The sequence below is a fragment of the Equus quagga genome, chromosome 2, assembly GCF_021613505.1.
Source record: "Equus quagga isolate Etosha38 chromosome 2, UCLA_HA_Equagga_1.0, whole genome shotgun sequence".
NCBI lineage: Eukaryota > Metazoa > Chordata > Mammalia > Perissodactyla > Equidae > Equus > Equus quagga.
In genome coordinates, this window is record NC_060268.1 from 166,933,213 (window position 1) to 166,946,874 (window position 13,662).

A 13,662-nucleotide genomic window follows, 5' to 3' on the forward strand; every position below is an offset into this window, starting at 1 on the left:
AGATGCCCCTCAGGTCCAGGAACACCCTTGAGGCCTGAACCTGCCCCTTCTCTGCTGGGCTCCCCACCGTCAAACCCTCTCCCCACCAAAATAAAACACTGACCCCTGTCCTATTTCCTGCAGAAATAGGACAGGGGGACCATAGGGCAATTAAACAGAGGCCCAGTCCAGACAACAAATGGCCTCTCTTCCTTTCTTTGCATTCCTTTCCCCTCCCCAACTTTATCTTGTGTAATTTGTCAAGGCTACAGACGAGAGGAAAGAATAATGCACTGAATACCATCCCCCCAGTTGGATGTGACAGCCAGCATCTTGCCTCATTCACTTTCTCGCTCACTCTCGCATGTATGGAGATGTATTTGTGGTGTTGGTTGGTTGGTTGGTTGGTTGGTTTGCTGAATCATTTGCAACTAAATTGCAGACCTCACGCTCACTGCTTCAGCAGGTCCCTCCTAAGAATAAGGACATTTTCCTGCAGAACCACAACACCATCATCACTCTCCAGAAATTCAACGTTGATACAGTAGTACTCTCTAATATAAGGCTGTCTTTAAATTTCCCAATTGTCCCAATAGGGACCTTTATAGCTATTTTCTAAAAACTTGTGTTTAATAACATGCTGCATTTAGTCGTCGTGTCTCTTTAGGCTCATTGAATAAGAACGGTCTTCCCATCCTTTTTTGTCTTCTATGATGCTGACGTTTTGCAGAATCCAGGCTAGTCGTTTGTCGAATGCCCACACGTTGGATCTGGCGTGTTCCTCAGAGGAGCTTAAGGATGAGCATTGTTGTCCAGAACTCTCCTTGTTGATGTCGTGCCCTTGGTGCATCACGTCAGGATGTGTTCTTTCCTTTTTACCTTTCCTTCCTAATTTATCACCTGCCTCATTCCCAGAAGGGCTAAGGAGGCCCACAGTAAAGTAGAAAATTAAAACTTCTGCTGAGGGTAGAGGAAGAAAATACACGGAACTGCCCAGACTGAAGTGGGTACCGGGAAGGTGATCACATTGACTGCAGCCTTTTGGCTGCCAAGACGCAAAGAGAAACCTGTCAGGTGAGGGAACTCTCCTTTTCTAAATCAGAGGTCAGCAAACTTTGTCTGTAAAGTGCCAGATAGGTAATATTTGGGGCCATTCTGTCTCCACTACCCTGCTGCTGCAGCACAAAAGCAGCCATAGACAAGCCATAAGCAAATGGGCGTGGCCGTGTTCCAATAAAACTTTATTTATAAAACTACAACTGCTGAGTTTGGCTCAAGGGCCTCGGTTTGCTGACCTGTGATTTAAGTGAAAGAAAATTTTCCAGCTATTAAATGAGTACAACTGTCTTCTTCTGGTAAGTACTGCATTCTAAAAGGAACTCATTATATCATTGTTTATTTAGCAAAAACTTTTTGAGGTGTGCCACGTGTCAAGAACTATGCTCGGTATGGGGTAAATACATCAGTGATGAAACAGACGAATCTTAGCCTTTCCAGAGGACAGAGTCTTCTGTGAGAGACAGACAGCATGCAAACAAATATAAAACTACATGCTATAATGAGGATCATGGAGGAAAGGAACGAGGAACAAAATAATAGAGGGGTTGTCATACTGATGGAGGAGTCAGGGAAGGCCTCCTTGAGAAGATGACATTTAAGCTGAGACCTAGTGATGGTGAGGGGGGAGCTTTCCGGACAGAGGGAACAGCAAGTGCAAAGGCCCTGAGGTGGGAGGAGCTTGGCTAGTGCCATTTTGAACCCAAGTGTGGCTGGAGATTAGCAAGGAGCAGTGGGAGGGAGAGGTATGGGAGGAGGTTTCTGGGTCTTGGCAGGAGTTTGCATTTTGTTCCAATAACAATGGGAAGTCCTTGGAGTGTTCTAAGTGTCCGTCTCCAACCCCAAGGAGCTGTCACCCGAGGCAATCACCTAGACCTGAGCGTGAATCTGAATTCTATCACAGCTGTGTGACCTCTGAGCCTCAGTTTTCTAACCGGCACACAGGCTAATAAAAGCATCCTGGTAGGGCTGTTTTAAGAATTAAATGCAACAATGCACAGTCAGGCAGAGAGGCGATGCTCAGTGCATGCCAACCGTGGTAACTAACAAGATCGTCAATACCTGGGCAGCCAGGTTCCAACATGAGGACAGTAAGTGCAAGTGCCACACATCCAGACCGATGAGAAAAGACAATGCTTTGTATGCTCAGCCAGCCAGGAAGGGGAGAGGGACGTCTTCAAATAGGCCCCAACCTGTTCCTCCAACCCGGTTCCAGCTGCAGCCATCAGAACGCACCCACTGCCCCTGTACCCTGGATATGGCCCCAGGGAAGGCTCTTCTCAACTTTCAGGAGCTCAGGAAGCACCTGGCCAGCTCAGTGGACTCACCCTCGTGCTGCTCTGTGTCCTTTTGTTTTTCAGTTCTCCCTGATGTCCTTGCTCGTAGACCCGGACCCAGGTGAGTGCGCGGATGGCCCTTGGGCTCCCCACCAACCACAGGCTGGCTCTGGGGTGGAGGAAAGGGGGCCCATGCATGTAAGTATTGGAGCAACCTCAGCGTTCAAATGGTTCAGAAGTGTCATGGACTCCTTCTAGAATTTTCCCAGAAAAACGCACTCCTGGGTGTTTGTATGTCCCTGCATACGTGCAATGCTTTCCGCAATTTCGAGTTGCCCGTGGACCCCCCTGATGCCCAGTCTCAGGACCCCATGGGAAAAATTGCTGGTGCAGTTAAACCCCTTCATTTTACAGAGGAGGAAACCGAGGCCCGAGAGGGGAAGCAACTTGCCCCAGGTCACGTAGCCCATTGGTGGCTGAGATGAGATGACAAGGCCAACTCAAAGTGAGGGTGTCGTTGTGCAATGCCTGGCTCCAAGTGGGCCAACCCTGTGCCACCCCCACTTGCTGCACCCCCGTTGAGTGGGGAGCCAGCACCTCTATGCTGAGAGGATGGTGTTGGTGCCATGCAGGCAGCCGCCAGGCTGACCTACCCCTGGTGATGGCCTCCCACCAGGACCCCCACCTGGTTTGTTTCCTGAAGACTCAATGCATCCACTACCCAGTGAGCCCTGCTCTTTTGCAGGGGCTCTGTCATTCACAGACTCCCCCCTTTACCTTCTCCCTTTCCTGTTGCCTCTGCCTGGTGCCCTCAGCTACGCCCAGGCCTCAGGGAGCGAGGAGGAGCAGGGCTGCTCCCTCCAGCCACACCATCTACTCGTGGGCTCTGACTCTGGGTTTGGGTCACCCTTTGCAGCTCCGAGACCCAAGGGAGAAAGCTCCACGCCCTACTTGATCGGGGCAGAGGCCAGTGTCCCCCACAGGCAGCGACCTGGGCTGGCCCCACAGAGGACAAGAGCCAGGCAGATGGCATAAGGAGACTGCAGGCACGACTGAACTTGGGATCAAGGGTTGATTTGGAGCAAAGATGGCTGTAGCTGGGCCAAATTCACCTGACAGTCAATATTCTCCTGTAGCAAAGCCCCGGGTTGGGGGCGGGGGGCAGACAGACTTGTGCAAGAGATGCCTGGCCTTTGTCCCACCACACACTCAGGAAATGTTTGTGGAACTGGACGGAAATATGCATGAGTAGGGCATGCATAAGAGGGTCTGTTTCTTTCCCCAAAGCAAAGGAAACTGTTTGTTTCAACAACACATAATTCAGTTCCTTGGAAGAACCACGTTTCAGAGGGATCCCTGGCTGGCCACGCCAGTATCCACACGTGGAGTCCAGGGCGGGTCAAAAGCCAAGAGGCTGGAAGACCCGCCCTCTCCCCAGCCTTCAACACAAACTGCTCAGGCTCGTCAAAGGGGTGGCTTTGGTCTGGGCGTCTGTGACATGGAGCTGCAGAACTGTGGGATCATACAGTGGAAGAAACACGAGCACAGAAGACTCAAGGGACCTCACTCTCTTCAAGTATTTGTCCGTGAGGTGGACTTTGTGGGAATTAGAGGAGTCTTTACCTCATGATGCTTTAATGCCATCTGCCAGAAAGTTGTAAAAGATATCCACAATGACTATGAGTTTATGGTAGGCTGGAATTGTGCAGTGAACAACATGAACAACTGTAAGCAGTGACCCTACTGAGAAAAGAGCATGGAAAAGGGAGTGGACACAGTCTATTTGTCTATAAGCCTTTTAGCTTTAATTAAATAGATTGGAAACTATAGAGTCAGATTTGATCTGCAAACCGGAAGAACTTCCTAATCATCTGTTGTCCAAAAATCTGAATGGGCTGTTGGGCTCTTGGGAGGTAGTGAGTTCCCCATCACTGGTGGTATTTAAGCACAGGCTTAAAAAACACTTAGTAGGGAGGGGAGAGTGTTGGATTTAACATCCTGAGATTCAGGGCTCTATAAGAACTCTGCCAATAGCTACTGATAATTTGGTGACTAGATGAAGGGACCCTGGAGCATGCTACGCCTGGTCTCCCGAGTCTGTCTCGAGGTGTTCTGTCAGCATCTGGCTGTGGAGCAGAGTGGGATATAGTGACTGGGCCTTTCTGCAGAGAGCAGGTTAGGTTTTAAACACACCCCCGTTAGTGTCTGATTTAATTTCACTCGGGGGTTGTGCTTTGATGGAATTTGTCAGATCCCGGCAGCTTTGGACAATAGCGTGGCTAAGGAAACGCTGTGCTCGCATCCACAGGCAAGCTGCCGCTTTAGTTGGTCTTGCTGGAGACTGTGCATGGTGAGGGCGTTGCTGGAGGAGAAGGTGCCCAAGCCACAGTCCCCACTGGGCGGCGGAGGAGGTGGCCATCAAACATCACGGGCCCTGCCCACTTCCCCGAAACAGGTGACGTGACAGCCAATAGGCCTGCAGAAATGCCTCTTCAAAGCTGGCTCGGCTCTGCCCGGCGACACAGGCCTAGCCCATCCATCAGCGGTCCTGCTGCCTTCCAGTGGGGTCTCCACTGGCCTCACCCTGTCAGCCCGATTGGAAGCGTCAAATGCAGGCCGACAGGGCTGGGGTTTGGGGGAGGCCCCCGGAGGAACCGTCTGTGCCATGGTGATGGATGATGCCAACAGGGACGGCATTCCAGGCATTTTTATTCCGTTCCACACATCTGGCAAGCTCTTTAACCAGAGCAGCTGCAAAGCCTCCGTCACAGGAACCCTGAGTTCTTCCGAGAGACCGTGGGTATGGACCATAGTAATCTAGTCGAGGGACCTGGGGCATGAGCTTAAAAAGATCTCCCAGTGCATGTTACTTCCTGGAGCTAAAACCCATGGAATTTCACGAAATTCAACCCCACAGGAGGCTCCAAGGCTCGTAGAAAAGCAGACCAGACTTGAAGTGGGGTAGACCTGGGTTCGATGCCCTCTCCTTCTGCCTTCGTTTTTCCTTTTCTGTAAAACAGGAATCATAATACCTATGTCATAGGGTTGTTTCAAGGTTAAATAAGATTATGGGCAACCACATTTATTTAGTATAGCATCTGATACGTGGAAAATACTCAAGAGATACAAACCTATTACGAGGGTCATTTGGGTTAACTCAGGACACTCTCACTATTCTTCCTGATAAATTCTAGAAACAGACTCTGATAACAGACAAATCCAGAAGGATTGCTTTTTATACTGAGTATAAAATGCCTCTGACAGCTGCCTCATTCTTCCCACAAAGATCCCACCTTTTCCATAGCCTATAGAAATTCTCAGATTATCTGTATTTGAGCCTGGAGTGTTTTTCTAATCGACCAATGGGACCACATTTCATGCAGGCTGCAGCCCCCTCTCTACCCAGGAAAGCGCTTGGACAAGTTTCCAGACTTCTACAGAGCTTATCATGCATTTTCTTCACCAAATATCTATGACCCAGATCTCACATAGTTTCTCTCCTAAATTGCCTTTTTCCGCTGCTCCCAACAGACACAGCTTTGCTGGCAGAGCTGTGTGTCCGCTGTGTGCTGGTCAATCAGTAGGAAGTGAGGGGTGGCCACAGAGGGAAAAACTGATCTGTCCACACATAGAACTGTCTACAGGGCTCTGTGCTGGGCACTGTGGGGTAGAAAGAGGAATAGACATGGCCCTGGCTCTTAAGAAACCGACTAACTAGTTGGAGGAAACCAATCAGATCAACCAAGTTAAATGCAAACACACAAGAGAGGTGCCATCTGAGATCCAGCCATGAAACCTAAAACTCCGCAGCCACCTGGGCCACTGAGGAACGCTCTAGTAGTTAACATTCTTATCCCACTGGCAACCCAATATCCATCAAGCCCTTTGTGTCCGCTTGTTATTACTGCATAGTCCACTACCCCAAACTTTGTGGCTTAAACCCCTAACCACGTATTTAGATATTAATTCTGTGGGTTGGCAATTTAGACTGGGTTCAGTGTGTGGTTCTTCTGGTCTGGACCAGGCTCAGCTGATCTCGGCTGGGCCTCCTCCTGTGTCAGCCGTCAGCTTGTGGACTGTCTGGGCCTTCTCATATGACTGAGGCCTTGGGTGGGAGCCCTGGGTCTGCTGCAGCCCCGCATGTTCTCTTATCCTCCTGTCCAATAGGCCAGAGTTGTTCACATGGCGGTCACAGGGGTCCGTGAGGGCAGGAAAGAGAGAGAGGAAGTACACAAGACTTCTTGAAGTCTAGGCACACTGTCAGCTGGCACACTGTCCTTCCACCACAAGTCCTAAGGCCAGCCCAGACCCAAGGGGTAGGGAAATCGATTCCATCTTTTGGTGGGAGGAGCTGCAAAGTCACATTGCAAAAGGTGTGGGTATGAGGGCATGGAGAACCAGGGCCATTTTTCCCAGCAGATTGGCTCATATCACACCTGAGGGCCAGCGTGGAACTCGAGGCTCCCAGGCCTCAACGTGGCCACCTCCAGCTCCCCTACCTCTTCACTACCCTTTCCTCTCTTTCCTGGGCAGGCTTTCGTCCCCCACTCAAACCAGACTAGAGGCTCCTTTGCCTGGAGGCCACATCCCACTCTTGGGTGTATAACTCTCCACTATTCCCAATGCCTTCATGCATCTAGCATAATACTTGGCCCTTTGTAGGTCTACAGTACATGTGTTTCTTACATAAACAATGGGATTAAGTGCCAGCAGAATAGGAAAGACAAAATAAGCTTTAAGTTTGGAGGTGGAGAAACCCTCCCGGATGATGTTCCTATAAAACACTTTTAAAACACGTTGCAGCCCCCCTAAGCGTAAGGGGGTTAGGTGCCTTCCCTTGCACAGCCCTCCAGCTGGATGGCTTCTGGTGATCTGGGGCTGCCAAGCCTGCACTGCTTCTATCCACCTCCACCAGGGACCCTGGGCCCTGGAGAATAGCAGGGACTTCTTGCCTTGGTAATAGGGCTGGTTTCAAGTCAAAAGCCTCCAGCAGACATTTCCTCCATCCCTCGTCAACTGGAAAAGTCACATCATTCCATCTATGTAAAATTCTTCCCCGTCTTCAAATATATGCAAAGGGGAGGATTCTCAATGGCCTAGCCAAGGTTAGCCAGTCTGACCCTCAACCTGGGGGAGCGATGGGGGAAATGACAGGAGCAATGTAAAGGCACTTATCTCTAAACCACTGTTAGAAAAACAAAAATAAATTCTCCAAAGAAGAAAGAAATAAATAAACGTTGCAGTCATCTCCTTACCAAACCCCATTGTCTCTCCTAAATGTCAGTTTGAAACCTTTCATGTCAAACTCAGAAAAACATTTTTTTTCCCACTTTCTCACTCTCTTTCTCTGCTTTATCACGCTAGATGGAAAGAAACTTTATTTGCTCCGGGAAGACAATGGCCTTATCTTCAACCTAGATCCTCGTCCCGGGAGAGGTGGCCTCCTCCGGGAGCATTTTCATAGTGGGGAAAAGGAGCTCAGGAGAAATAATGAGCAAGCAGAGGGAGTCTTGACTTGACACTGTGATAAATGAGGTGAAACTTTGGCAAGGAACCAGAGTTGGCGTATTCAAAAAAGAAATAAAAAGATAGTTCCATTTTAATGGGAAATATAAAACAGCCATTGTGCAAAAGTCGGTTTTTCAAAAGCCAAAGAGATAAAGACTATAAGGGAACGACTGAGAGACGAGGAAGATAATGTGGTTGATAATCAGGCTTAGGTAAAGCGCCATCCTCGAGCCAGCTGATGGCTCAGTGGGAGTGCCTTTTCAAGTCGGCTATCTGCATGTGCTCCTGCCTCATTATCATATGCATCACCCGACGGCTTCCTAACAGCTTCAACTTGCCTACTTGCCACACTCCCGCCAGCTGGAGAGAGCAAAGTCAACCAACTTTCTTCAAATCCCAAACTTCTCTCCATGAGCCACAGAGCTACCAATATCTTCCAAGCCCCAAGACAACAAAGGGCTTGAGTCCAGCCTTGCACACACTGGCTCTTCCCAATGGACTGGCCTAATGTGGAGTTTATAACCATGGGCAACTCCATACAATGCCATCTCATTCAGTGGGCAAGGTCCATGGGCCTTCTCAAGGTTGTCCTTCGGCGATTCCTCATTAGCAGGTTGGATATGCAGTGGGGATGGTTGAACCCCGTTCCCAACGGTAAGTGCAGCTGCATCTGAGGCAGCGTAAGAGGCCAGTTGAAGCAGCAGAGTGTTGCCATTGAGCTGCTGCAATTTAGGGGTTCTATGGAGGCAAACTGTGTTACTTCATATCCTGCCGTCTATTAGCTGTGTGACCTTGGGCAAACCTCTTTAACCTCTTCAGTCTCAGGTTTCTCTACTAAAAGTAAAGATAACAATACATCTCCTAGATTTTCATGAGGATGAAATGAGATGGTTCCTATAAAGTGCTTAGCACAGGCCTTGTACATAGTAAAGGCTCAATAAATATTAGCTGTTAACGATGACTCTATAGATATAACTTGGGAGAAGTTTGATGCTGCAACCAAGAGGACGGTGACAAGTTTCTCTGACCTCATTAAGCTGAAGTGACTAAATACAGTCCCATCAAGAAATTTCATTCACAGAACCACTGAACAAGGCACTCAAGTGCCACTGGATCTGACCTTGGGCAGCTCTCCTGTAGGATCTTGGAGACCTTCTGGGCCCCAATCATCTTCCTGCCATTTACAGATGAGAAAACTGAGGCACCAAGAACACAGTTGGCTTGTCCAAGGTCACAGTTCCATCATCTGCCCCTTTCCAGTCAGGTGCTCTTGACCCTGCCCGATGCCCACACTGCCTGGCTGGGTCATAACACTCTCCAAACAAAAATGCTTGATACCTGACCCCTTCTGTCCACCCCATCAGCGTGAGGAGCTGGAAAGACACGATTCCTCCTTCAGGACTTTTAAATCTTTGGGAAAAAGGGCATTCAACAAAGTAAAATGTTGTTTTATTTGGGTCTAATGATGATGATTTCCTCTGTCCTGCTCCCACTTGTGCAGATTGGACCCCAGACCAATATGAGAACAGTCAGGAGTATTACGACCAGGAAGAGAGCACCAGCAGCACTCTTGCCAACCCTGAGAATCCTGACTGGTATTACACAGAGGATGGTAGGTACTAAAGCTGCCCTGGGGGGCCCTCCTTGGAGGAGGGCAGCGCACCTGGAGGGGAGTTTATGCATGGACATATGCAAGGGCCTCTCTCTCTTCCTCCTCTCTGACCAGCATCGTGAAATAGATATGGAAGAAATTAATTAGACTGGCTTTTTTTCAGGTAGAATCATACACTATGAGGATGCGGGTGGTTCTTAGAAACCGTGTCTTCATCCCCAGTGATAGATGAAGCAAATGAGGCCAAGGGAGGAGTTGACTCAGCCAAGTTGATACAGCAAGTTAGTGCCTCATCCCCAGGTCTCCTAACACCGTGAATAGGAGTCATGTTCAAAATCATTCCCGTGGCTCTGATTACAGGTGGGCCTAATTACAAAGAAGAGTTTAAGTTAGCATTAGGCATCAGATTGTAGTGTTCACAAATTTGGCATAGGAAATTTTCTTCCCTTCCACTTGTACTGTGTTTTTCTTTCACTTTTTTACTCTTCAGAAGCTTTGCACAGTTGTTAGGATGTGCATGTGTGTGTGTGTGCATGTGTGTGTGGATGTGTATTTACTCACACATGTGCTTCTACCACGTTTGTTTTTGTTTTTGTGGCTACTTAACCCAAGCAATGGGACAGAAAGGAAAATGAGAAGCTGGGCCCAAGCAAAGCCATGTGACTAAACCAGGAGAAGGAATGGAAAGCACTTAGCAGCTGGAATAAAAGCTGTGTAACTGTGCAAAGTGGCCTGGAAGGCAGGGCCAAGATACGGGGCATCAGGGGAACATCAGAAGGGACCATCAAAACAAGAGCCAGGCCCAGGGATCCTAGTGCCTGAACCAAAGAACAATGTGTGTGAACAGAAGGATAAAGAATTCCCCAAGGGAGGATCCATTCAGACAACCATGAAAAGCCAGAGACACAGATGAAATCTGACAAAATCTAACTGAACAAGTAGTTGAAGAAAGATGAAGGCCACTGGGTCATTTCCTCCTCGCCGTCAATTCTTCTGTCACCCTCTTGCCTTTGGTCTTCTTTCCTGATGTTCAGAAAGCCTGTGTTTCATTAGGGGTGGGTTTTCTTTCCCCAGTCCTGACCTCCACCCCCGGGCCCTGGGAGTAGGGGAGGTCTTCAGGCTTGTGAAATGTCTTCAGCATCAGAGACAGACCCTGTGGCACTCCCAGTGAGACTGGGAGGAGAAAAACACTGATGATGGAAAAGAGGAGTTTCTCAATGAGAAAGGCCCCGTCCAAAGCCAGGCCGAGGAGAGGCAGCCACAATTCTTTCCCGCCTGTCCTCTTGCTAACCTGAATCCCTCTCTCTGGCCATGTGACTGCAGTCTTCCTTGCTCTTTAGAGGCAATGCATGTAGCTCCCTTTCCCCAATCACTGGCTATGTGATTACTTCCTCATTTGGGCAGGACACTGAAATTCAATGAGCAAGAGGGGGCTTCTCATCTGCTGTTCATTGCAAACATTGACCTCTGTCCACATGTCTTAGATCCATGCCTGTCCAACCCCTGTGAACATGGTGGGGACTGCCTCGTCAATGGGAACACCTTCACGTGCAGCTGCCCAGCACCCTTCTCTGGAAACAGGTGTCAGAACGGTGAGTGCACCTTCACTGGATTCACTCCGCCCTCCGAGCTGAACAAGAGGCTGTCCCTCCTCCAACTCTAGGGAGTAAGGAAGGGCTGAGGGGTCCCATGGAAAGGATTGTAACCACACATGTTGAATCATGCATAATGGATTCCTCAGCATGGTCACAGGCAGCATCCCACTGAATCCTCACCCCCACATGTTAGATAGGGCTAGTATGTCCATTCTACAGATGAGAACATTGAGGCTAAGAGGAGAAAAAAGATGGATTCTAACCAAGATGTATTACAAACTCAAGACTTTTGTTGTTGTTGTTTAGAGTGTTTAGACTGACTACAACAGAGAAATATTGTTCTCAAATGAGAGAGCAGGAAGGATCACAGGGTACAAAAGGCCCAACCAACCCAGTTAGAGAAAGGGAACCCAGAGAGTTCAGGGGACTCACTCATGGTCACGCAGCTAGTTAGGAGAAGAACAGAAATTAGAGCCCTGGTGCCTGACTCCTGGCTCCATGTTCTTTCTTCCTGCCATCCTCGCTCAGAGATTCTGATAAAGCTGTGCCTTCCTTTAGTGACCTCTTGTGGGCATAACATGAGGCTATGTAATAACGCATCAGGAATAGAGCTCTATGGGCTAATTGCACCCCTAGATAGAACCTGGATTCTGCTCCACCTAGCAACCATTTAACTGGAGTGGGGGAAGCAGTGAGGGTCTTTATATAGGTTTTTACAGTTGACTTCTTTCCTCTGTGTCCTCTTCATTTATTCCTTCCATTTTCAATCCTACACGTCCTTCAATAAATATCTCAGGGTGATCTGGGATATCAGGCACAAGCATAGTATCCAGGTTCGTCCCTCACTTTCTTGGAAGAATGACAAAACTGTAAATGAAATATAAAATCAGCTGTGAAATGGAGAAACTCAAATTGCAGCTCTATTTGTTTGTTGAAGGTGTAAAAATTATTAAAACTTTTATAAAGATGCAATAATAAAGACTGTAAGCGCTGGAAGGAACTGGGAAGCAATCATCCATGACCCAAGGATAAGAGAAAAGCCTTGTCTAGGAGGTAGCATGGTGTTTCAGGACCATGGACAAGGGCACAAACCCTCTCAGCCAGCCCCGCCCCCAAACGTTGTAGTGTACAGGTATCCCCAAATAATGTCCTGTACTTTGGCCCTACTTCTCTATGGATCTCCTACAGTGCAAAGCAAGTGCAAGAACAACTCCTGTGGCAGAGGTGAATGTCTCATTACTCAGAGTCCTCCCTACTACCACTGTGCCTGCAGATACCCTTACACGGGTCAAGACTGCTCCACAGGTAAGTGCTGGAGGCCCCTTCTGTGCTAGGCTCTCTCTGTCCTGGCTTGTGCCTGAGGTGTCTGCGTCCTACTGTGTGGCAGTCTGGATACATCCGATGTTTTAGTGGCATCCAAGATGGCCCTTTTAACTAGGACTATTTAAGATTCATCATCTCTAGAGAGTCCTGATCTGTGTCCCTTCCCATCCAGAAAGAAGCATCTTGAAACCCACTTCCTCCAGGAAGTAAGCCCTGGTCTATTCCTGGAATGGGCCATGTAGGATAATAAATCTATATTAAGTCACTGCTATGAGTCAGGCATTGTCCCAAGAAATTTATTTTCTCTCTCAAATTCTCCCAAAAACACTGCAAGGAAGAGTTTTACAGATGAAGAAACTGAAGTTCAGAGAGGTTAACTAACTTGTTCACGGTCACACAGCTATCAAGGGACAGAACCGAGCTTCACTCTAGCTCAGACAGGCCCCCAAATTCCTGCTAAGGCTATGCCTCTTGTTATTCCTTCCTGAGTGACCCATCTACTTATACAGTCATGCACCACATAACGACATTTCAGTTGACGATGGACTCCGTGTATGATGGTGGCCCCATAAGGTTAGTTCCATAGAACCTAGGTGTATAGTAGGCTATCCTATCTAAGTTGGTGTAAACATACTCAATAATGTTTGCACAATGACAAAATGGCCTAATGATGCATTTCTCACAATGTATCCCTGTTGTTAAGCTACGCATGACAATATACTCTTTTTTGCATGGCCGCCATCATATTGCTTCATTCATGCTTATTTATGTTCTTAAGGTTTGTGTGTATATTTACTAGAGCGTCAGTGAGTCTGTCTTTCCCCTTTGGTGACCCATCTTTTGTGAAAGGATGGACACCAGAAGAGTCCCACCCATATCTCCTCGTCATCTCAGATGTAGCTGCAACTGCTTCTGAAGAGCCTTCCTGGCCTCACTTCCTGTGTTCACAGTGGTTCCTGTGTGCAAGCCAAATCCTTGCCAAAATGGTGGCACCTGCTCCCGGCATAGGCGGAGATCCAAGTTTATCTGTACCTGTCCCGATGGGTTCCAGGGGAGACTCTGTGAAATAGGTAGGGGTCTCAACCACCACTTCATCAGAAACTCAGGGCTGTAAGTGAGGCCTCTGTAATCCTTGTCTCTCTGAGTTTTGTTGCCAGAATGAGGTTCAAGTCAAGATTTCCAAACTCTACTATTGCCTCAGCCTTCTGACCTACGGGCATAGGGTTTGTCTGGCTCCGTGTAAAGAAAGGAATAAACTTGGATGCAGTGCAGGCAAATCAAACACACCTGGGCATCCCTGGGCCTCAACCCA

At 48.4% G+C, this 13,662-nt stretch overlaps 1 protein-coding gene across 1 annotated transcript in view; it reads left to right on the forward strand.

Annotated features, from left to right (window-relative positions):
- HABP2 (hyaluronan binding protein 2) overlaps positions 1-13,662 on the forward strand; it is a 34,405-nt gene that overhangs the window by 10,034 nt on the left and 10,709 nt on the right. The window contains exons 2-6 of the mRNA XM_046653494.1: positions 2,397-2,433; positions 9,322-9,432; positions 10,917-11,024; positions 12,216-12,332; positions 13,301-13,420. Coding sequence (XP_046509450.1) covers positions 2,397-2,433; positions 9,322-9,432; positions 10,917-11,024; positions 12,216-12,332; positions 13,301-13,420 — 493 coding nt within the window. The remainder of the gene's footprint in view (positions 1-2,396; positions 2,434-9,321; positions 9,433-10,916; positions 11,025-12,215; positions 12,333-13,300; positions 13,421-13,662) is intronic.